Source organism: Manis javanica, chromosome 3 (assembly GCF_040802235.1).
Source record: "Manis javanica isolate MJ-LG chromosome 3, MJ_LKY, whole genome shotgun sequence".
NCBI classification, from domain to species: domain Eukaryota; kingdom Metazoa; phylum Chordata; class Mammalia; order Pholidota; family Manidae; genus Manis; species Manis javanica.
In genome coordinates, this window is record NC_133158.1 from 40,109,952 (window position 1) to 40,129,737 (window position 19,786).

Below are 19,786 nucleotides of genomic sequence, written 5' to 3' on the forward strand. Positions count from 1 at the left end.
GAATGGGATTTAAAATATACTTCCATTGCTGTATGTTAACAACATACCAACATCCTGAAATGACACCACTGTGTATTTTTTCACACAAAGCATATGGAAGTAGACAGAAAAGACATAGTAAGTACACACATCCCAGTGTAGCTCTGGTCCACTGCATAGAACAAAGTATGATGAATTCAGTTTATGTATTCTACGTTCCCTGATAAGACCCACAATAGATGGTCAACATGAGATGCTCACCAGCCTTTGGAAAGATGCTTATGCACATGGGACCTGGCAAAGGCTTCAGAAAGAATGGCATTTCTCATGCAAATGTGAGCCAGAGTGTGTGCAGAGCCCCAGCTCCCCGTAACCACTGCCGCCTGGATGGCTGTGGGGGCTCCCTGTGCTGAGAGCACAGTGCCTGTGGCAGCCCGCACCCCCACTGCCTGTCCGAGCCTGTTCCCCTTGAATGTGCGCTCTGCGTGAACTCCGCCAACTACAGCGAGGAGCTCTGTGTTCTCTGGGAGCAGTCTCAAAATGTCCCATCTGCATACAAGTTCACCCCAGCAGCCGTGTGGGCAAGCCTATGAGAGGAGCCGAGGTGCCTGTGGACAGGCCCTGCGGCTCCTGCTCAGGACCTCAGTCCTCCAAAGAAGGCTGGGACCCCGGGGCAGGGGCAGGACAGACTGTGGGCAGAGCAGGCAGGGACCTTACCGTGCCATCTTGTCGCTGCAGGACATGGTGAGCAGCCGCTCCCCCTGCAGCACGCCGTCCCACGTCTGGATGCTCGCATGTGACCGCACAGGGATCGTCCCCTCACCAGACTCTATCTTTGTCCGCAGCTGCCCTCTGGCTTTTCGATTTGGATGTCTGTCTGCTGGTTCTAAGAGAGAAAAACAAGGTCCAAGAACTGATCTACTTACCTCATGGAAAAGCGCCTCTGACAGCTCCCTATAAACTTAAAATGCAGCCCACACCCCATAAGCAGGCATTTATTCCACTTAAGATATGCGTGCAAACTAAGTATATGAAACTGGACTGGGCAGACATGATACAAACCAAATTCACAGAAGTGGTCTCCTGAGGGGTTGAGGGAAGAAAGTCCTTCCGATTTAACAAAAATTATTTACTTTAATCATTAAAAATGAGCCAAAGCAAATAGGACAAATGCCAAACTTTGCTCTCCTAGGATAGATATTTGGATTTCCCCGTATTTTTTAATTTTCAAAAATAAATGATGGGGGTATAGAAATCCATCCACAGGAAGCAGAAACACCCAGTAGGCTGCATGAATGGGGGGACCCCGTTTTCTTCCTTATATCTTCACATATGGCGGTTCTCCACACTGGTATGTGTCTTTTTTTTTTTAATAAACCATGCTCAGCTTGCAAACAGACACATAGTACAAGGACCGCACGAAGGCAGAGCCCCAAGTGCAGAGAAGGGCAGAGGCGACTCAGGGCAAGGGCATCTCTTTCCTTGTCCGACCAGCTTGAGATTTCAGTCAAATGCTTCGACTATATGAGTTAAACTACAATTCACCAGAAATACAGAAGAGGACATGCCTCCATACATATTATCCAAATTCAAGTACTGTAAAAGATTTTGCCTAATATCCTTACCCTAATTACTTAGCTTATTAGGATCAATGTTTTTTATTCATTAAAATTTTCTAATTAAATTATTCATTGAAAAGAAAAGACTTTTGCTTTTATATACTCCCATCGGACCCACATTCAGGTTGAAATTTTAAACAAAGATGGGGTGTTAACGTGGGTTCTTTCTATTCTCAGTTACTGTGAAGCCCCGCGTTTTCTCCAGTTGAACTCGTCTCATACCTTCCAGAATCGGCTCATGTGGGGAGAAGATTCTGGCATCTCCACAGGGAGAGGTGCTGATGTACAGATGGAACTGGACATTCTCCTTCAGCCTAAACCCTCCTCGCTCGGATTTCTGAAAGATGGATCTTTTTTGATCATCTTTGTTACTGAAAGGAAAAAGGTTGCAGAAATAAACTTCCAAGCTGTGATGGCTTGCACCTGTCACAGCTTACGATGGCTTTCAAAGGCCCGGGCTTTCTGCAGAGTGTGGGAGAGCTTGTGCCAGAACAGTCATTTCACACACTCATGACAGTGAACATAGTTGTGGCCACTCAATCGAGAGCATGTCATCGAGAGGCGAGCAGCCTTTCCCTCTTCTCAACAATGGCCTCAGAGCAGGAAGACCAAATGCCAGAAATGGCTTTATGAAGGAAAGCAGTTGGATGTATAACTAGTTATTTTTATGCATGGTGCCTAGAGTACAAAGGAACATCTTCACCAGGCAGGTTCTATTTACATTTATGTTGCACAAGAGCACACGGTCTTGCCCACAGACTTTAAACCTAGAGCTGTGCTAAGTGTAGACACACATGTACATGTGTATGTGTTTTACAACTTAGCCAACTTCATTTTGTAGCTTCAACACCATGGGAAGATGGGGTCCAACCACGGTTACCAATATAGTTACTATTTTAAGAGTTTTTCAGTGATTACAGACACAGTGAAAAGTTTTGCAATACATTCTGATAGGAAGGAATATTTCTTCAGAAGAGCTTCCTTTATTTACTTACTTAATAAACTTACTTTAAGTAAAGCTCAAGTTGTGTATAAAGAAATCTAAGCAAGGATCTTCGAGATATTATTTCTGCATGGCAGTCATTTAATGCAAGACCACGATCACTCATGTATTCGCCATTAATACATTTTGTTCCTGTAGAAACACTTATCACCTTGGCATCTTTAACATCTGTACCTGAAAAACAGAAGAGAAATCATCCCTCACAATCCCGTGACTTGTGTCTGTCTGTGCTCCTGGAGTCTGACCTGCGTTCCCAGCGGCCTGATTCACATGTCAACAGACTGCTTGGCTCACCTTCAGACCCATCCTACCACCTGCTTCTTCATGGGCAAACTCAGGCACTTGCTCTGGAACCTTCTGGGATGTTAGCCTTCCTCATCATTTAGTGCAAAGGGTCTCTATTTGAGGATTCCTTTTCTCCAACACTACCCGTTAGATACAGGCAGGAAGCACACTGTAATGGCAGGCTAACTGGCCTGGTAACAACCCTGAAATCACTATCGGAGCACTGAAGAGGCTGGGAGCGATGGCATACCAGCCCCCAGGGGGACGAAAAAAAAAAAAAGCGGCCGTAATTCACAGCATGCTAGTCAGCGTGGTGGGCACAGAGCGATCCGTCTCACAAACCTGCCGACAGACCGCAGGCCACAGAGCCACATGCATCAGCTGGGCAAATGCTGAGCTCGACACACACGGGTGAGGCCAGAGCTAAGTGTGTTCACCTCCTTCCACAATGACTTGTGAGATGCACACTCAACACTGCCACCATTTTGCAAATGAGGAAACACGGGGTTCCTGCCCAAGGTCATTCACTCAGTGGGGCCACATTTGGACTAAGTGCAGCTCCCCAGAGCAGGTCAAAACCATTCCTGTAACACTACAGGAACCGCTCGTGAATACAGCCACTTTCTCCAGTGAGACACACTCAGGTTCAAAAGATGAACATTCAGGGAAACGACATGGTGCAGCTCCTGAACCCAGCAGACGCTGCGAGGATGACCACCCCCTGGCAGCATCCCCCCATCGTGCGGTGAAATGAGGCAGACCAACAGCACCAGAGGCTTACCTGTTGTCATGACGACCCCGGAGAGGACTTTCCTACGAGCATGCGGGGAGGAGAAGTTGTCTGTCAGGTCACCAAACTTATCAAGGACCAAGCGGGCCACAGCATCTGCCAACACCTGGGGAGCACAGCAGTGAGTCAGGGGCACGGCTGCACCTGCTGGGGCCGCCGACATATGTTCCCCTCAAGGTGCTGGCGCCTGTGTCTCCTCTGGGAAGCCACGCAGGGAAACCCCGCCAACAAGTGTGTGGGTGTGCGCCATTTCTTCACTCCTCGGGAACAGGTGACCAGCGAGCATGCAAGGCTGGAACGGACCCTTCAACAGGGCTGCAAAGGCAGGGACAGTGCAGAGCCTAGCCACGGGAGCCAGGCCTGGGCTGCCCCAGCACCCAGAGCCCCAGCCCTGACCCGGGATGAGGAGATGCAGGCGAGTGTGGCCAGTGGCTCCCTGGCTGCCTGACCCGGCCCCCCACTGCTCCGCCCGGGCTCTCCTAGCTGCAGGGGCCACAAGCCCCTGAGTGACAGGGCTCCTGGGAAAAGTGAGAATGCTCCTTTCCTGACCACGGGGGGTGGGGAGCAGCTCGCAGCGATCAGACTGAAGACTCACTTGGCTTTGCAGAGCAGCCCCTCTCAAAGGCACCTTCAGCCGTGTCTCTCGGTCACTTCAATCACCAAGACAAACCAGCCTGGCTCAGTCATGTCTTGGAACCACTGCAGAGCTCGTAAGGGCACTGGTCGCACAGAGCACAAGACATCACAGTGCACTGAGCGCCACACTTTGAAGGGGAAGGTATTCAGTGAGACGCTTGGAACCCTTTGATCTGAGTACTTCCTGATCATGTGACCCTGTGCTAAGGGGGTGCCTCTCAGAAGCAGACACACCTGTCAGATTTCGGACGTGGCCTTGTTTTCAAAGGCTTGTGGTTTGTCTTGGGTCTAATGACCCAGTGTTCTGGGAGATGATGCCTCGTGAGAGGTGGGTAAAGGGCCATGCTGGACACACATCTCACCAATCTACATTTGTCCTGACAATCAAATGGCCAAATCTAGTGTCCTCAGCTTGGCCCATAATAAAGCACTCTTAAAATGAAAAGAAAAGCCATTCATCCTAAATGATGACTTGTCTGGAAAAAATACAGCTGTCAGGATGTTTTTCCTCTTGTCACTGCTCAGCAAACACCAATGAGCCCCAGGAGATGGCACTGGAGACAGAAGGCATGGGCACAGATGGGGCAGCTGGGAAGAGGCAAGGGCATCAGTGCCACGCTTGGGCACAGACAGAAGCAGGCGCTGGACCCCACATGATAGCACCAAAGATGAAGGACAGCACATTCCAATGATGTGGAAGAAAAGAAGCAAGGGGCTGAAGGATAAGTGCAGGGAACAGAGGTTTCCCTCTCACAAGATTAGGCAAACCTCCAAATTTTGAGAAAAGCAGGAATGTGGGGCCAGAGTCCAGAGACGCTTGAAGGCAGTCAGGCATGTGTGGGGTCCCTCACCCGCTGGGTGCAGGTGTGTCAGCATGCGGAGGGTCCACACCCCTTAAAGAAGCCACTCTCTCATCCTCTCTCTCTCTAAGCCTCGGGAGCAGGTAGCGACAAGCGTAACATGCTCTTCAAAGTCAAACTGGCCCCTCCATGGCCCCAGAGAGAACCACTCGCTTGCAGCGACACCCAGGAGTGGAGAGGCCCCAGCTGGAAGCTGGGCTGTGCCACTTGCACAGAATTCACCACCGACAGAGCGCTGTGAACTCGTCACACGTGTGGTCGGCATTCTGATTTTTAAGCCTCATGTGCCACTGTGAATGCTGTGAGGGAAAAATTCACCAAGAGCAGGATGGCTGACCGAGTCCTTCAGCAGCTGCTCCAGGGAAACAGTAAGGGCTTCATCCACTCCAGAATGAACATTCGGACATTTCCCGTGTAAAGACAGGGGAGCCCGGAAGTAAGGCCGCAAGGACTGACTGCGAAGGCCACCCCCTGGTCCTAAGGAAAACATGGTGACATTCTGAGCTACCTGTGAGCAGACAGAGGGCACACAGTCCCGCTGCCTCAGGTCTTGCAGACCCGGACCACAGATGCCCAGGAACTATGGCTCAGTGCCTGCAGAACTCGAGGCGAGGGGCGTCCAGGGGGGCTGAGAGAGCCCCTGCCCACCTCCACCCTTCCTCTTAGGCTCGAGTCAGCAGATGCCCTTCCCTGCGAAGCTCCACATGGGCCCCAAGCAAGGGACCCAGTGGCCGCCCCACACAGGTCCCAGAGCCAGGCCTGGGGAGTGGGCTGCAGGCCCACACAGGCACCCACGCACACAGGACCGCCAGCTACCTCCCTGCCCCCTGCACGTCCCATCTCCACTGCAGAGCCCAGCATCGGGGATCACAGCACCCACATGATTCCACCCACTTCACATGCAACTCTGCTGACGTTAAGGGAAGACGGGTCGCATCAGACACCTTTCAACTCGGGCTGACAGTTTTTAGTGAATAGTAAACCTGAAAATAAAAAAGCACCTAGGAACTTGTGCCACTAATTTGTACAATTATAATATATAACAGTTCTTATGAATAATGTTGACAAGAGCTTACTATAGGAAACATTTCATTCATAAAAAAATCAAGATACTTTGAATGTGTTACTTCATACTGATGCTGTATGGGATTACTTCAGGCAAAATAAAATAAATTTTCTGCTTTTACAAATAAGAATTCGTGGTCATCTCAGGTGACATGGTATAGAGTTACTCTAATTGTCCTCAAAGGTGAGCAAGAAACGGGACAATCTTGGACTCTCCTGCGAGGACACAAGCTATACTATTGGCCAATTCGGGATCCACTTTCTCTGATCAAACCAATGTATGTTTTATTGTCAAATTCAATGGCATTTTGACAAGTGTCACCAAATAGAGAAGGTCAGATTTTGTCCCTAAAAGAGCAATTTCTGCAGGCGGCCAGGAGCAGGTGCAGGGTCAGGAGGCAGTGACTCGCTGTGCTTTTCTCTTTCACCCTCCCCTCTCCTGTACCCTCCTTCACCCCAGCTTTATCTGGGGGGTGGTGCAGTCTGAGACCAAAGGCAAGGCCAAGCAGGAGGGACCAGGTGGGGGACCGCAGCGCCCAGTGGGAGCCGAGCGCTCCAGAGGGCCCACCGCCCAGCCTCCAGCCAGCCTCGCGACTGCCGTGGCTCACTGCCCATGTGGGCTGCAGCCTCGGGGTAGCTGCCAGCCAGCCCCAGGCCCTGACCCCCAACCTAGGCCTGGCTTCTAGCTGGTGACTGGGCCAGCCGGCAAGGCTGTACTCGGAGCTCCGCAGAGAATGAATCTTGTACTTGAGATTCCCAGATGAGACACTATGGTGGGGCAAGGCTCCGGAGCTTCAGCCCACCCTCCCCTCTCCTCTGTCAAAGACCGCTACAGATGGGGTCCCCGCAGGGGTGAGCAGCACAGGAATGGCCCTGCGGATCGCCGTGTGGAGTGGAGTCTGTCTGGTGAGTGCTGGCATCCCTCTGGGGGGCGGGGCTCCCGTGTCCCACCCCATGCAATGGCCAATGGCCTTGGAGGGCGTCCCAGGGGCCTGGTGCAAGTGATGAAAGGCTGCCAGGAGCCAGATTCACCGTGACTGTCCGCCTGGGGACAGAGTGATGCTGCAAGGGGGGCCCCGTCCTGCCCAAAGCATCACGGAGATGGGTCGCCGTGGCGGCAGGGCCTTTCTCACCTGTGGTAAGTGCAGCTGCAGGCCCTCGCTGGGGATGGGCTGGCGTGACGGAGTTTGATCCAAGTGCAAATTGAAAATGGTCGCCAGGGCAGACTGCGCGGCTCGGGCCTTGGCGAGCTTTTTGTTCCTTCCCGAGCCCTCGAAGAACTGGCCGTCCACGACCACAGACATGACGAAGCTCTTGGCGTGGCTCTCCCCGCTCTCCGAGAGGAAGTCGTACTTCAGTCCCGGGCGCAGCTCATTCAGGATCATCACAGGGTTCTTTCCGCTCGGGGGTGGGAATGGCGGGGGCACAGGCAGGGGCGGCTGGACCAGGCACGCAGGCACTGGGGACGCTGACAAGCTGAGGTCCCCGCTGGAGCTGAAGGAGTCGTCGCCGTTGGCACCCAGGTAGAAGGGCACCTCCGACCTGTCCGGGGTCTCGAAGCCGTTGAAGAGCGTGTCAGGGAAATCAGCCTGGTCAGACGTGAAGTCTGTGTGGGTGGACAGGGTCCTCCCCATGGCCAGGTGGGCCTCAGAGGCATTGGGGAACTGGACAAAAGACCGCAGAGCCTTCTCAGCAGCATGTAGCTTAGCCTTTTTCTTTGTGGGGCCCGAACCCTCAAAGACTTGCCCATTCACTTCGACAGACATGACGAAAAGGGGCGCATGCACGGGCCCCGTCTGGGACAGCAGCGTGTACTGGAGGCCAGGCTTGATCTCGTTCAGCTGCATCAAGGCGTTCTTGGGCAGCGCGGGCCCTGGCGCCCTCCTCCTCTTCTTCAGGCGGAACCTGATGTGGCCATTGCTGCCCTCGTCCAGGGGCCGCTTCCTGCTGGCGCCCCCTCCACCCCCATTGGGGAGCGGTCCGCCCTCTCCAAGCCGCAGCGCACTGCCGTCCTCGGTGGGCGCACTGTCCTGATGGCAGCTGTCCTTAACATCTGTGCTGCTCGGACCTGCGGTGCCCAGAAAGAGTAACTTACAACGCCTTCGTTGCAGGACCTTGTAAATGCAAAATTTATAGATTCCTTTATCGCTCTTTGTAACTGGTTAAGTGATGTGTGTTATACATTTTATTCCTTGCTGTTTGCGTGAACTACATGTTTAACCAAAGCACTGTCCACCTAAACTGAAATGAGTCATTTGACATTTTGCTAAGTTATGGCTCATACCATTTCTATCTGGTGTTACCAACTGCTTTTGCATTAAAAGGTGAGTTTTTAAAATAATTTTTTTCTATGACAATATTCTGAAGCATCTGGAGATGCTTACTTAAGCTTGTCCAGATGTGAGATGGCAAACCAATCCAGAAAGACCTCACATCAGCAAGTCTAGTACAGCACCAGTAGGTGTCTGCCGCGTTCCGGCAAGTTGTTCCCTGCCTGCCCTCCTGCTGTCCTCATGCTGGGTTTTAACCTGCAGCATCTCCCGGAAGAGGTAACTGGACTTAAAACACGCATTCACAAGTTAATTAGTGTTCCAGATTTAAAATACTTAATTGATATGTGCACTTATTTGATTTAGTTCATTAATCAATCTTAGAAAACTGCTTATGTAATTACAGAAAGTATTCTGGCCTTTCAGAAATTAGTTTTGAAGGATACAGCTTCCTTTCTAATGCTCATTAAAAATTTTTTCATCGTACATGGGATTAATTTGCCTCCGAATCCTTAGCACATTCCTTGCCAGAGTGAAAAGGCACAGAAGGACAGGTATGAACTGAAACTGCAGGAAGGCTATAGCTTCCCGACCAGAGCTGGAAATTTCATCTTCTTTAAAAAACAAATATTTCCTGGATTTATGGAATAATTTGGTTATCCTACCTTTTAAGGGCAGTTTGTATACACAGTTAATATTTTTAGAACTCTAAAGGTCATGACAAAATAGGATCTTAATTTCAAAAAGGGTAATTAAAAAGTGTTCAGTCTTGCCTTTAAGTCTATCAAGCTTTTTAAAAAATAAGAAGCGATCCCGTTTTCCTGGTTAGTTCTCGTGGCCACAGGCCTCATGGTCATACAGAGCTTCAGGACACTGTCGGCAGGGCTGTATTCAAAGACCTACGGCTAGCTTCGGGAAACCCACAGGAAGTCTTTTAAGTAACCAAAATATTATTTACAATTGTAAACCAATTTACAAGCACCCCAATGTGGTGGCTCAAGGCTCTATTTCTACCACATGATGTAAAAGTAGATTCTCGTATGTGAAGTAAGTGATGGAATTGGGAAAATGCTCACTAGCTCTACCCGTGGGGGTGCTTAACGTGACAGGAAGTCTAGGCGGCTGGCTGCCAGTCCTGCAGTTAAAGCTCTCAGATTTCCGGGGCCATCATCACTCCGCCAAGAAGGACGGAGTGACCCTAGTCTAAACACACCCATGGGTGAGCGGGCTGGGCTCCGTGGCAGAGATGCGGAGACGGATGGCCTTTCCCTGCAGACTCATTTCTCCCACATAGTGACACACACACCACTTTTCCCAGTTGACAAAGCTGATGGAATGGACACTAAATTTTCATTTATAACATCCTCCAGCAAAAGCTCGATAGGTTACTCCTTTCGGTGCTCAAAGGAAACAAAGATTCAAAAGAGCAGAGCAGACAGAGTTGAGGCCAACAAATGAGCGAGAACATTATCGAGCACATGGCTGCTCACATCCTGATGCTGCTGCCACACGATCATCAGGGCGGAGACCAGATCAGTATGAACACATTCTGACATGCATTTGATCAGACACCCTCTGAAACAAACAAATGCATTCCTTTAAGGTAAACATAATCAGTATTGGATTGACAAATAATCTGTAAATTATAAGAAAAATACACTTTCTCTAACAGAGTTCACATAAATTCTAGGTTCTTATTTGCTTCAGAGGCACTAAACTACTGCTTATATTCTATCTTATTAAAAATGCTAATAGGTTAAGGAAAATAAAATATTAAAATTGGAAAGGCATCCCACTATTACAACTCTTCTCAAATAGATGCTCTCTTTACGTATCATGCTACTTTATTTCATAAATGTGAATATTAATCATGATAAAAATGTTGGTTGCTTTCAAAACAACAGAAAACACAGGACTGGCATTTCAAAGTTTCAGCACTAGAACCAGCAGCTTATCCTTCTAGAAAAATCATTCAGAAGGATTCTTTATCTTGGTAAGTTACCAAGGAGCAGTTTGGGACAGTTACATAATCCACACACCATCACCATTCCCCTGAACCAGAGGACGGCCACCGTGGATGATGGCCCACAGTCCTGACGAAAAGGAGGCCCAGGGGACATCGGCATACATGCTCATGTGGAACAGTGAATGGGCAGGACGGGAGGCTGGGCTCTCAGAGGGCCTCAGGGGCCAGCTCCAGGGGGGACGCCACCCCGAGGAAAGCCCCACCAGGCAGCCAGAGGCCTGGCACTCGCTGGCAGGAGGAGGCAGAGTCCATCCCCAAGGGCTCTGCAAGGTAGCTGGTCCTGTTTGCTCATGACTGCGCCTCACAAGGACTGGCTTCCACCAGAGGACACTAGTGTGTGGTCTGTGCAATAAAGATCAGCCCACGCCATGTTATCCACAACAAAACCCAAGGGGTAGCCAGCCAGGCAGAAGTGTCTGCCAGGTGACTTCTGGATCACGGGCTGATGAGCGCAGTGCCAAGGCCCCGTTGGTCAGTTTTGGGTGAAGTCATGGGAAATGGGCTGAACTACGTCCTAGTCATCAGGGACCCCTTTCAGTAATATATCACTGGTCATTTAGACCTGCATGCTCTTCCTTGGGAACTGGGCATGGACGAGAGTGGACACACATGTGCATATCAGAAAAACTGCATCTTGTTATAATTTGCCTACTAAAAGCTCCCATTGTGTGGGAGGATCTAAATCTCACTTAAATGCACTGCTATCTGGGATTTAAAATAAAACAGAAGAGAGAAGCATATTCACCAAGCTTTTCATAGAGAAAAAGGCTGAGTGGGGAAAGCTGGCGTATTCGAGGCTGGCTGTCCCCTCTGCCCAGAGCAGTGGAAAAGTGAAGGGGCCCAAAACTGAGCTCCGTTCACACCAGCTCTGAGGATCACTGGAGTCTTTGGGAACTTAGGATCAGCGGACTCATGTGAGCTGGGAGAATTCGCTGTATTTGAAGGGAAAAATTGATGTACTGCCCAGGTATTTAAATCGATTTCAGAGGTTTACGTGCATGGAAATGTGGACCATTCCTATGAGAATGGCAGGGACTTGGCAGGGAGCCACGCAGCTTCATACACAAGCATCTGGAGGCTGAGGTTCCCTTCCTGGTATATGAGTGATGGCCCAGGACCAACACAAGGACTGAGAAGTCTAGATTACGGCTGGACGGCAAACGCCCACAGTAAATACTGACACCCACTGCACAGACTATATAAAAAATTAAGAACATGCCACTGTTAATAGCCCATATCAGAGGAACAATCACATTTCCCTAATTTGCTTCATTAAATAAATTTACAAAAACACTCAGCTTTCCACGGAAAATTAACTGCTTGATACTATATGACAGTCCCGAATCTTACTCATGTTTTCTTCATCTTCTATATCCATGGCAAAGCACTTTGGAGGGTGTCTTGATTGGTGGAGACTGTCTCTGTCTGAAAAACAGCAAGAAGATAATACTCAGTGCACCGTGGTGGGTGATATGAGGCCCTTGTGCTCTAGAAGTGTCGACAGCGCTACTGCAAACTGAGGCAAAGACCAGGAAGCAAGGACAGACCTGCCATGGGGACGCGGTTCCATGCTCCCAACTGTGGCTTGTTCCAGGCACCAGTGATCCCAACAGGACAACACTCCACTTAGGGAGGTGCCTGGGAGGGCAGGGGTGGCCCTGGCTCCCGGGGCTGGGGGCCCTGGGCAGCTGTGACCAGGGAGAAAGAGGTGACAGGACATCTTAGCAAGCCTCTCCTATGGAGGGACGAGATGCACCACAGCACCACAGACAGTGGTGGAACCCACGGCGGGCTCCATCCATGTGCCCTGGACCTGCGCTCTGGCAGGTGGCCTGGGTCATTAATAAAGGCACAGAGCATGGGCCACCCGATGTTCCACTTGACTCCTCCCCTCCATCTTGAGGAGTGTCTCATATGGATGCAACTACAACGCGTGCAAGTATTAGAATATGATCTAATTTCTTGACCATGTGTAACTTATGATTTCTGTTGGCAGGAGAAACCTCAGGAAATCCTCAAAGAACAAGTACCCCAATTATCTAGTTGTTAACACAGTTAAATGTTTCCTCTTCCTAAACATTTTGGCTATACTATACTTTGGCAATACTGCACTAACATATAACCTATAATAAAGGATCTCATCAAAGTGCCACTGGGGAAAAAGGAGATTTGCAAAATTTAGCAGCCCCATGTTCTCTGTATATGAATACAATTTATACTCTAACTCACTAGAAGGCAAATGCATTGCTTTTACGAAAATGGTGACTAAAATGTGCTACAGCATGCATATATCTCATATATATATATATCATATCACATATCTAAAATATAGTTTTCATGACAATCATTCATTAATAGTGTTGAATCTCATTGTATATCTGGAACATTTGTTGTTAAAAGTTAAATGAGTTTCTATTTAGACTCTTTTATTCAAGAAAGTGCTCAATAGTTTTTAAAGTATTATTTTATATTAATTAATTACTTCAAGATACAGTTTCTAAAAATCTATTATGTGCACAGCACAGTGATGGATACTACAAGAAGCTGAATGAATCAGATGAAGTCTGTAATTGAGAAGTTTGCCCTATAAATACTGTAAATATGCCCAGATAGCTGAGTATATTAAGGACTTACTGTTTCTCATGTTAGGTGTGGAAACTTATCTTTTAGTGGTATATACTGCAGTATTCATAGATGAAATGATACCTGGGACTTTTACTATAAAACAATCTGGCATGGTAAGAGAATGAAGGAGGTGTGTGGATGAAACTGAGAGGCCGTGGCTGGGGATGGCTGATACTGGCTGATGGGCACGGGGTTACGTTCTGCATATGTATAGATGTTTTAACATTTCCTTGAGGTCTAGAAAGGGAGGTAAGATGCAAACCCTCTCGGCTGGCGGGTCAGGTGGGAAGAGGGCTGCACCGGTGCCTAAGCAGAGGCCGCAGGAGCACACCATGAGCCTGGGAAAGCACAGAGGTATGTAAGCAGGACAGTCACACAGCACTTCTGAGCAACCCAAACTATCCATTCTGGAAATTGCATAGACCTGCCCACAGCACTGTGTTCTCAGAAGCGGATCATCAGTTTTAAAGTAGGCAGACGGACTTGGCTGTGGAAGACGGCAGAGATGCCCTCTCCCCTCTCCTCCTGCTCAGCACCATCGACAGCCTTGGACATTACAGAACAAACATCAGAGGGCCCTGAGGGCAGAGGGGAGAAAGCAGAAGAGCTGGGAACCAGGAGCGGCACCGTGGTGAGCCCCTGGGCCTGCCCGCAGGACAGGAACCTGAGAGAGGCAACGGCCCTGCTCCAGCCATGCCCCACCCTCCCCCCAGCAAGGCCACAGGGGCCTCAAAGCTCATTCCCACTGGGCTGCACCCCATACAGGCCCTTCCCCTGCACCCTGTAGCAAGGTGCCATCTTCTCCCTGCTGAGCGTGTCAGAGGAGGCCCAGTGGAGCGTCAGGACTTTTGCCCCCAACCAGCCAGAGTCGGTGGGAACTATGAGGAAGCAGGGGCCTGGGAGTTGTCCTGTGGGCCTGACGGGAACCTGCACTTACACCCCACCTAAACTAATGAAGTGGATCCCCTGCCCTAACAGAGAGAGTAGTGAGAGAGAAAGTCAGCTAAAGCAGAAGGTTTGAGTGAGGTCCTTATTTAAGGTCCAGATTTCAGTAAAAAAATCATTCATCATACCGAAAGCCAAGAAGACCTCAAACCAAAAGAAAAAAGACAACAGATGCCAACCCAGAGATGTCAGAATCAACTGAGAAAGATTTTAAAATAGACATCATAAAAAAGAAGAAAATGGGAGAAATCAGTGTAACTGATTTAGCCATCAGGACAGTGTGGTACTGACTAGAGACAGACAAGCAGATCACGGCGGGCGGAGAACCCAGAGAGGCCCACACAGAGGTGCCCACTGTGGCTGACAACGGCTGGTATGCGACTCAAGGAAGGAAGGACAGCCTTGTCCACGGAAGGCACTAGAGCAAATGGGCATCCAAGTCTCACACCCTGTATAAAAGTTTACTGGAAATGGACCATGGGCTTATATGTAAAACTAAAACTTTTAGGAAAATCCTTAGGACCTGGAGCTAGGCAAAGAGTTCACAGACCAGATGTGAAAAGCACAATCCATAAAAGGAAAAACTGAAAAATTGGACCTCATCAAGATTGAAATCCTTTGTTCTGCTAAAGATTCTGTTAATAAGATAGAAAGACAAGATATAGACTGGGATAAAATATTTGAAAACCATGTATTTAACAAATAGAATATATAAGAAATTCTCAAAACTCAACAATAAAAACAATCCAATCAGTACAAGACATGAAGAGACATTTCAGTGAAGAGGATCTACAGATGCAAAATAAACACATGAAAAGATGTTCCATATCATTAGCCATCAGGGAAATGCAAGTTAAAACCACATGAGATACCACCAGACACCTACAAGAGCAACTAAAATAAAAAATTGACAACCCCACATGCTGCTGAGGATGCAGAGAAACCGAACCCTTAATGTATTGCTGGTGGGAATGTAAAGCAGTACAGCCACTCTGGAAAGAGTGCGGTAGTTTCTTAAAAACAAACATGGGCATTTATCCCAGAGAAATGAAGATTTATAATTACATAAAAAAATGTGTATCTGAGTGTTTATAGCCAACTTTACTCTAATAGTCCCAAACTGGGAACAACCTAGATACTGTTCAATAGGTGAGTGGTTAAGAAACTGTGGTACATCCATACCATGAAATACTACACAGCAATGAAAAGGAATGAGCTACTGATCCACACAGCAACCTGGTGGGTCTCCAGAGAGTTAGGCTGCATGAACAAGTCATACCCAGGAGGCTGTATGCTGTGTGGCCCACTTACATATGACATTCTTGAGACGAGAAAACTATAGAAAGGAGAAGAGAGCAGTGGTTGCTGGGGGCTGGGAAAGGTGTAGGTGTGGCTATAAAAGGCAACGGGAGGGATCCTGATGGCAAGGGGATGTCTGGATTATGACTGCATGGAGGGGGCATCCTGGTTGGGACAGAGCCTGTGTCAAGTGGACACAGGTTCTCTCTGTATTACTTCTTAGAGCTCCCTGGGAATCTGTACTACCTCAAAATAAAAAGTTTAATTAAAAAGTACGAAGAAAGCACACGATATACATATAATCAATGACTGGTGCGCTGAGAAGGCTGGCTTCCCGGAGGCTGGGACAAGGAAGCAGCTGCTCGCGATGGTAGTGACCACGAGTCTGAGCCACAGGAGCAGCCCTGCTCTAGGGAAGTTACCCTGATTTGCAGTGCTCACATCATTTGCCAGCTCTTACATACTAAAATTCTAAAAAAGGCACACAGAAAATGTCTCACAGTAGATGATAATAAGGCTGTGCACAGTGGTGGGTGGGCACATTCATTTTAAGAATGGAAGCTAGGAAATCTCTTACAGAGCAGAAGCCAACGTTTCCAGATTCTCCAAATGCCAACTCTCACACCAAGGGTGATAAACCAAAGCACAGCAGTGAGGGCAATGCTCACATGCATTCCACATGGCCATTTTTCTTTGATCCTGAAAAGCACCTCCTATGGACTGAACTACAAACATGTGAGAATTAAAACCCCACCAGAAATCCCATATGGAACAAAATTCCAGGAATGGCCAAGCTTTATTTGATAGCAATATTCAAATGTCTTCATTTTCAGGACACCACCAAAGCAGTAAGAAGCTAAACCTGGGAGGCAGGAAGGTGTTAAAAGGCCATCAAACTGGCATCAAGAAACCTGGGATTTAATTTTAACTTGCTTCTAGTCATAATTCCAATTTTTCTTTTTGTAATGGAACTAGACAAGCTGATTCTAAAGTTTATGTGGAAAAATAAACAGAAAACTCTGAACTGAAGAAGCAGTTAGTTGGGGGTGGCCCTCTCAGTTTGGAAACAATGGGGCCTCAACATCCAAAATAACACCCATCGCTCGTGGACTAAAGACTGATGGGATGGGTGCAAAGTCCTGAATTAGGAGAGAACACAAGGTGGCACCCCAAATCAATGATGTGCAAATACACTTTTTAATGAATGGGAATGGACACTGGATGACCACGTGGAAGGTGAGGCTGGACCTAACAATGCCAGTCAGCTGGCACCAGCTTTAGCTCTCATGGGTTATCTTCTGATTTCAAATAACAATTCAATTGGCAACATCTTATTTTTTAAGTGGGTGGTGGGTAAGTGGCTATCTGTTCTATTATTCTTTACACCTTTGTACATTTTGTGTTGTAAAGCAAAGTATAAAAACATTATATAATGTTCCTATCGACTCTAACACGGCTCCTAAGCTTCCCACTATGGAAAGTGAAGCTGTGCGTGTACCTACCCATTCTTGCCCCTCCCCCTCCCTTAGTGAGAAAAGACATACAGAATGACACACACAGAACATAGCCTATTTACATTAAACATGTGTCAGAACTTGAACATTCTTTTGTGCTGGTGAAAGATGCTACCATTAGGAATTCACTAAAAATTTATAGCTTGTTTAAGACAAGCAGAACTTTTGATTAAAGTGACTACCAAGTATTACTGGATTGAATCCGTTTACTCTCAAAATAGGATAGTTTTGAGAAGAGACTTAGATATTCTTTATGAGTGCCATGGGTTTTTATTTTTAATAAAGCTGTACAATGTAAATGTTAAAGAAGAAGAAGCATCAAAATGGGTATTATTCCTGTTGATTCTTTACTATAAATCAAGCAACTAGCTAAAGGCTAGGCTAATTCTGTAGCTATAGCAAAACAACTGAATGATGATTTGATTATTTAACAAAGGTACCTGAAGAATAAAATTCTTACATTATTTAAAGGAAAGTAATCTGAAATTCAACAACTCAATCGTGCATGTTTAGAGAATACACTTCATGATTTGTATTTTGCTTTCAATACTATCTAAACAGAATAATACCACTAAAGTGTTCAAAGCATTCAATTTATAATATTTTACAATGAAACATTCTCTTTTCTAGGAAACCATCCAAGTAACGGATGTTCAGTTCAGTTCCTGTTAGAGATTTTGTACACAGTGAACAAGATACAATAGACTGTGCACAGCATATTAAGTTCATGCATGACTTTTAGCAAACGTGTTTTTAATAGTGAAATGCAAGATGGAAAAATTAAAGTACAGCAAACAACAACAACGACAACAACAAAAAACCCTCCTGGAACAATAAGCAATTATAGCAAGGTTGAAGAATACAAAGTTAATATACAAAAGTCATTTGTTTTCCTACATACCAACAATGAACAAGTGGAATTTGAAATAAAAAACACAGTACTGTTTACATTAGCATCCCCAAAAATAAAATACTTAGGTATAAATCTAACAAAATATGTATAAGACCCATATGAGGACAACTATGAAACTCTGACAAACAGAATCAAAGAACTAAATAAATAGACAGTCCATGTTCATGAACAAGAAGACCCAATATTGTGAATGTGAGCTCTTCTCAACTCAATCTATAGATTCAATACAAACTCAGTCAAAATCCCAGAAAGTTATTTTGGGAATATCAACAAACTGATTCTAAAGTTTAAATGAAGAGGCAAGAGAATAGCCAAGTCAATAATGAATTGGAGTACTGACACTACCTGGCTTCAGGACTCTAGACTCTCAAGCTACAGTAATCAAGGCAGTATAGTACTGGAGAGAAAACAGACACATAGATCAATGGGACAGAACAGAAAGCCCAGGAATAGACCCACATAAATACAGTCAACTGAAATCTGACAAAGGAGCAAAGGAAATATAGTGGAGCTGGAGCAGAGAGAGTCTTTTAAACAAACGGTGCTGGGAAAACTGGCTATCCACATGCAAAGGATGAAATCTAGACACAGACTTACACCTTTCACAAAAATTAACTCAAAATGAATCACAAGCCTAATGTAAAATGTAAAACTATAAAACTTCTAGAAGATAACATAGAAGAAGATCTAGATGACTTTGGGTTTGGTGACAACTTTTTAGATATAAAACCAAAAGTATGATCCATGAAAGAATTGAATAGGCTGGACTTTATTAAAATTAAAAACTTCTGCTCTGTGAAAGATAAGGTCAAGAGAGTGAGAAGACAAGCCACAGACTGGGAGAAAATATTTGCAAATACATCCTGATAAAGGACTGTTTCCCAAAACATACAAAAAACTCTTACAACTCAACAATACAAAACCAGACAACCTGATTTAAAGAAGAGGACAAGACCTGAACATACATACCACCACAGAAGACATAAAGATGGCAAATAAGCAAAGATGTTCCACATCATATGTCATCAAGGAAATGCAAATTAAAACAATAGGACAGCACGACACACCTATCAGAACAGTGAAAATCTGGGACACTTCCACCACCAGTGAGGATGGTGAGGACTCCCACTCTTCACTGGTGGGGACGCAAAACAACACAGCCACCTCAGAAGATAGTTTGGGTGTTTCTTACAGAATGAAATACACTCTTACCATTTGATCCAGCAATGGCACTCCCTGGGATTTACCTAAAGAAGTTAAAACTTATGTCCACTCAAAACCTGCACACAGATATCACAGTGGCTTTATTCATCACTGGCACAACCTGGAAGCAATCCTTCAGAGGGTGAGTCATCCGGACAATGGAATATTATTCAATGATAAAAAGAAATGAGCTACTTGTGGTTCTAATGCTATCAAACCATACTAGAACTACACAGCTCACCTGGATCTCCAAGTGCCCAGCTTGCTAACTGAAGATCTGGGGACTTCTCAGCCTCCATAGTCACACAAGAAGATCAGAGGGAGGATTAAAGATGGCAGCATGAGAGGTGAGACAGAGGCCTCCTCCCAAAACCACATATAATATGAAAATTTAGTCGATACAACTAATCCTGAAAGAGCAACAGGAAAGAAGGCTGCGCCAGACTGCATACAACTAGAGAAAAGAACAGACCTCACAGAACAGGGTAACGTACCAAAGCTGTGGCCCAGCAGGACCCAAGCCCTTCCCCCACCCCAGCTCACCGGTAGGAGGAAGAGAAATGGAGCAGGGAGGGAGTGGAGGACTAGAACTGATGAACACCCAGCCCTGGAGATCTGCTCTGGGAACATGAAACTTCATTGCATGGTGCTCTGGAGATTAGTCGGGTTGGAAAGCTAAGACAGGCAGAATACTTGGAGAGACTGAGATTCCATCCACTTGCGGAAAGCAGGGACCCACATCCGGCTGCTCTGG

General features: G+C 46.8%; 1 protein-coding gene across 4 annotated transcripts in view; it reads right to left on the minus strand.

The window, feature by feature from the left end:
* ADARB1 (adenosine deaminase RNA specific B1) overlaps positions 1-19,786 on the minus strand; it is a 144,256-nt gene that overhangs the window by 33,602 nt on the left and 90,868 nt on the right. For 3 of the 4 annotated variants that reach the window (XM_073231233.1, XM_073231236.1, XM_073231235.1), the window contains 6 exons: positions 11,884-11,958; positions 7,371-8,305; positions 3,668-3,782; positions 2,607-2,775; positions 1,821-1,969; positions 697-865 (listed from right to left, as the gene is read on the minus strand). In XM_073231233.1, the coding sequence (XP_073087334.1) occupies positions 697-865; positions 1,821-1,969; positions 2,607-2,775; positions 3,668-3,782; positions 7,371-8,305; positions 11,884-11,911 (1,565 nt within the window). In that variant the 5' untranslated portion in view covers positions 11,912-11,958. Of the gene's footprint in view, positions 1-696; positions 866-1,820; positions 1,970-2,606; positions 2,776-3,667; positions 3,783-7,370; positions 8,306-9,997; positions 10,083-11,883; positions 11,959-19,786 lie in introns of all 4 variants that reach the window. The other variant, XM_073231234.1, reaches the window with a different exon arrangement.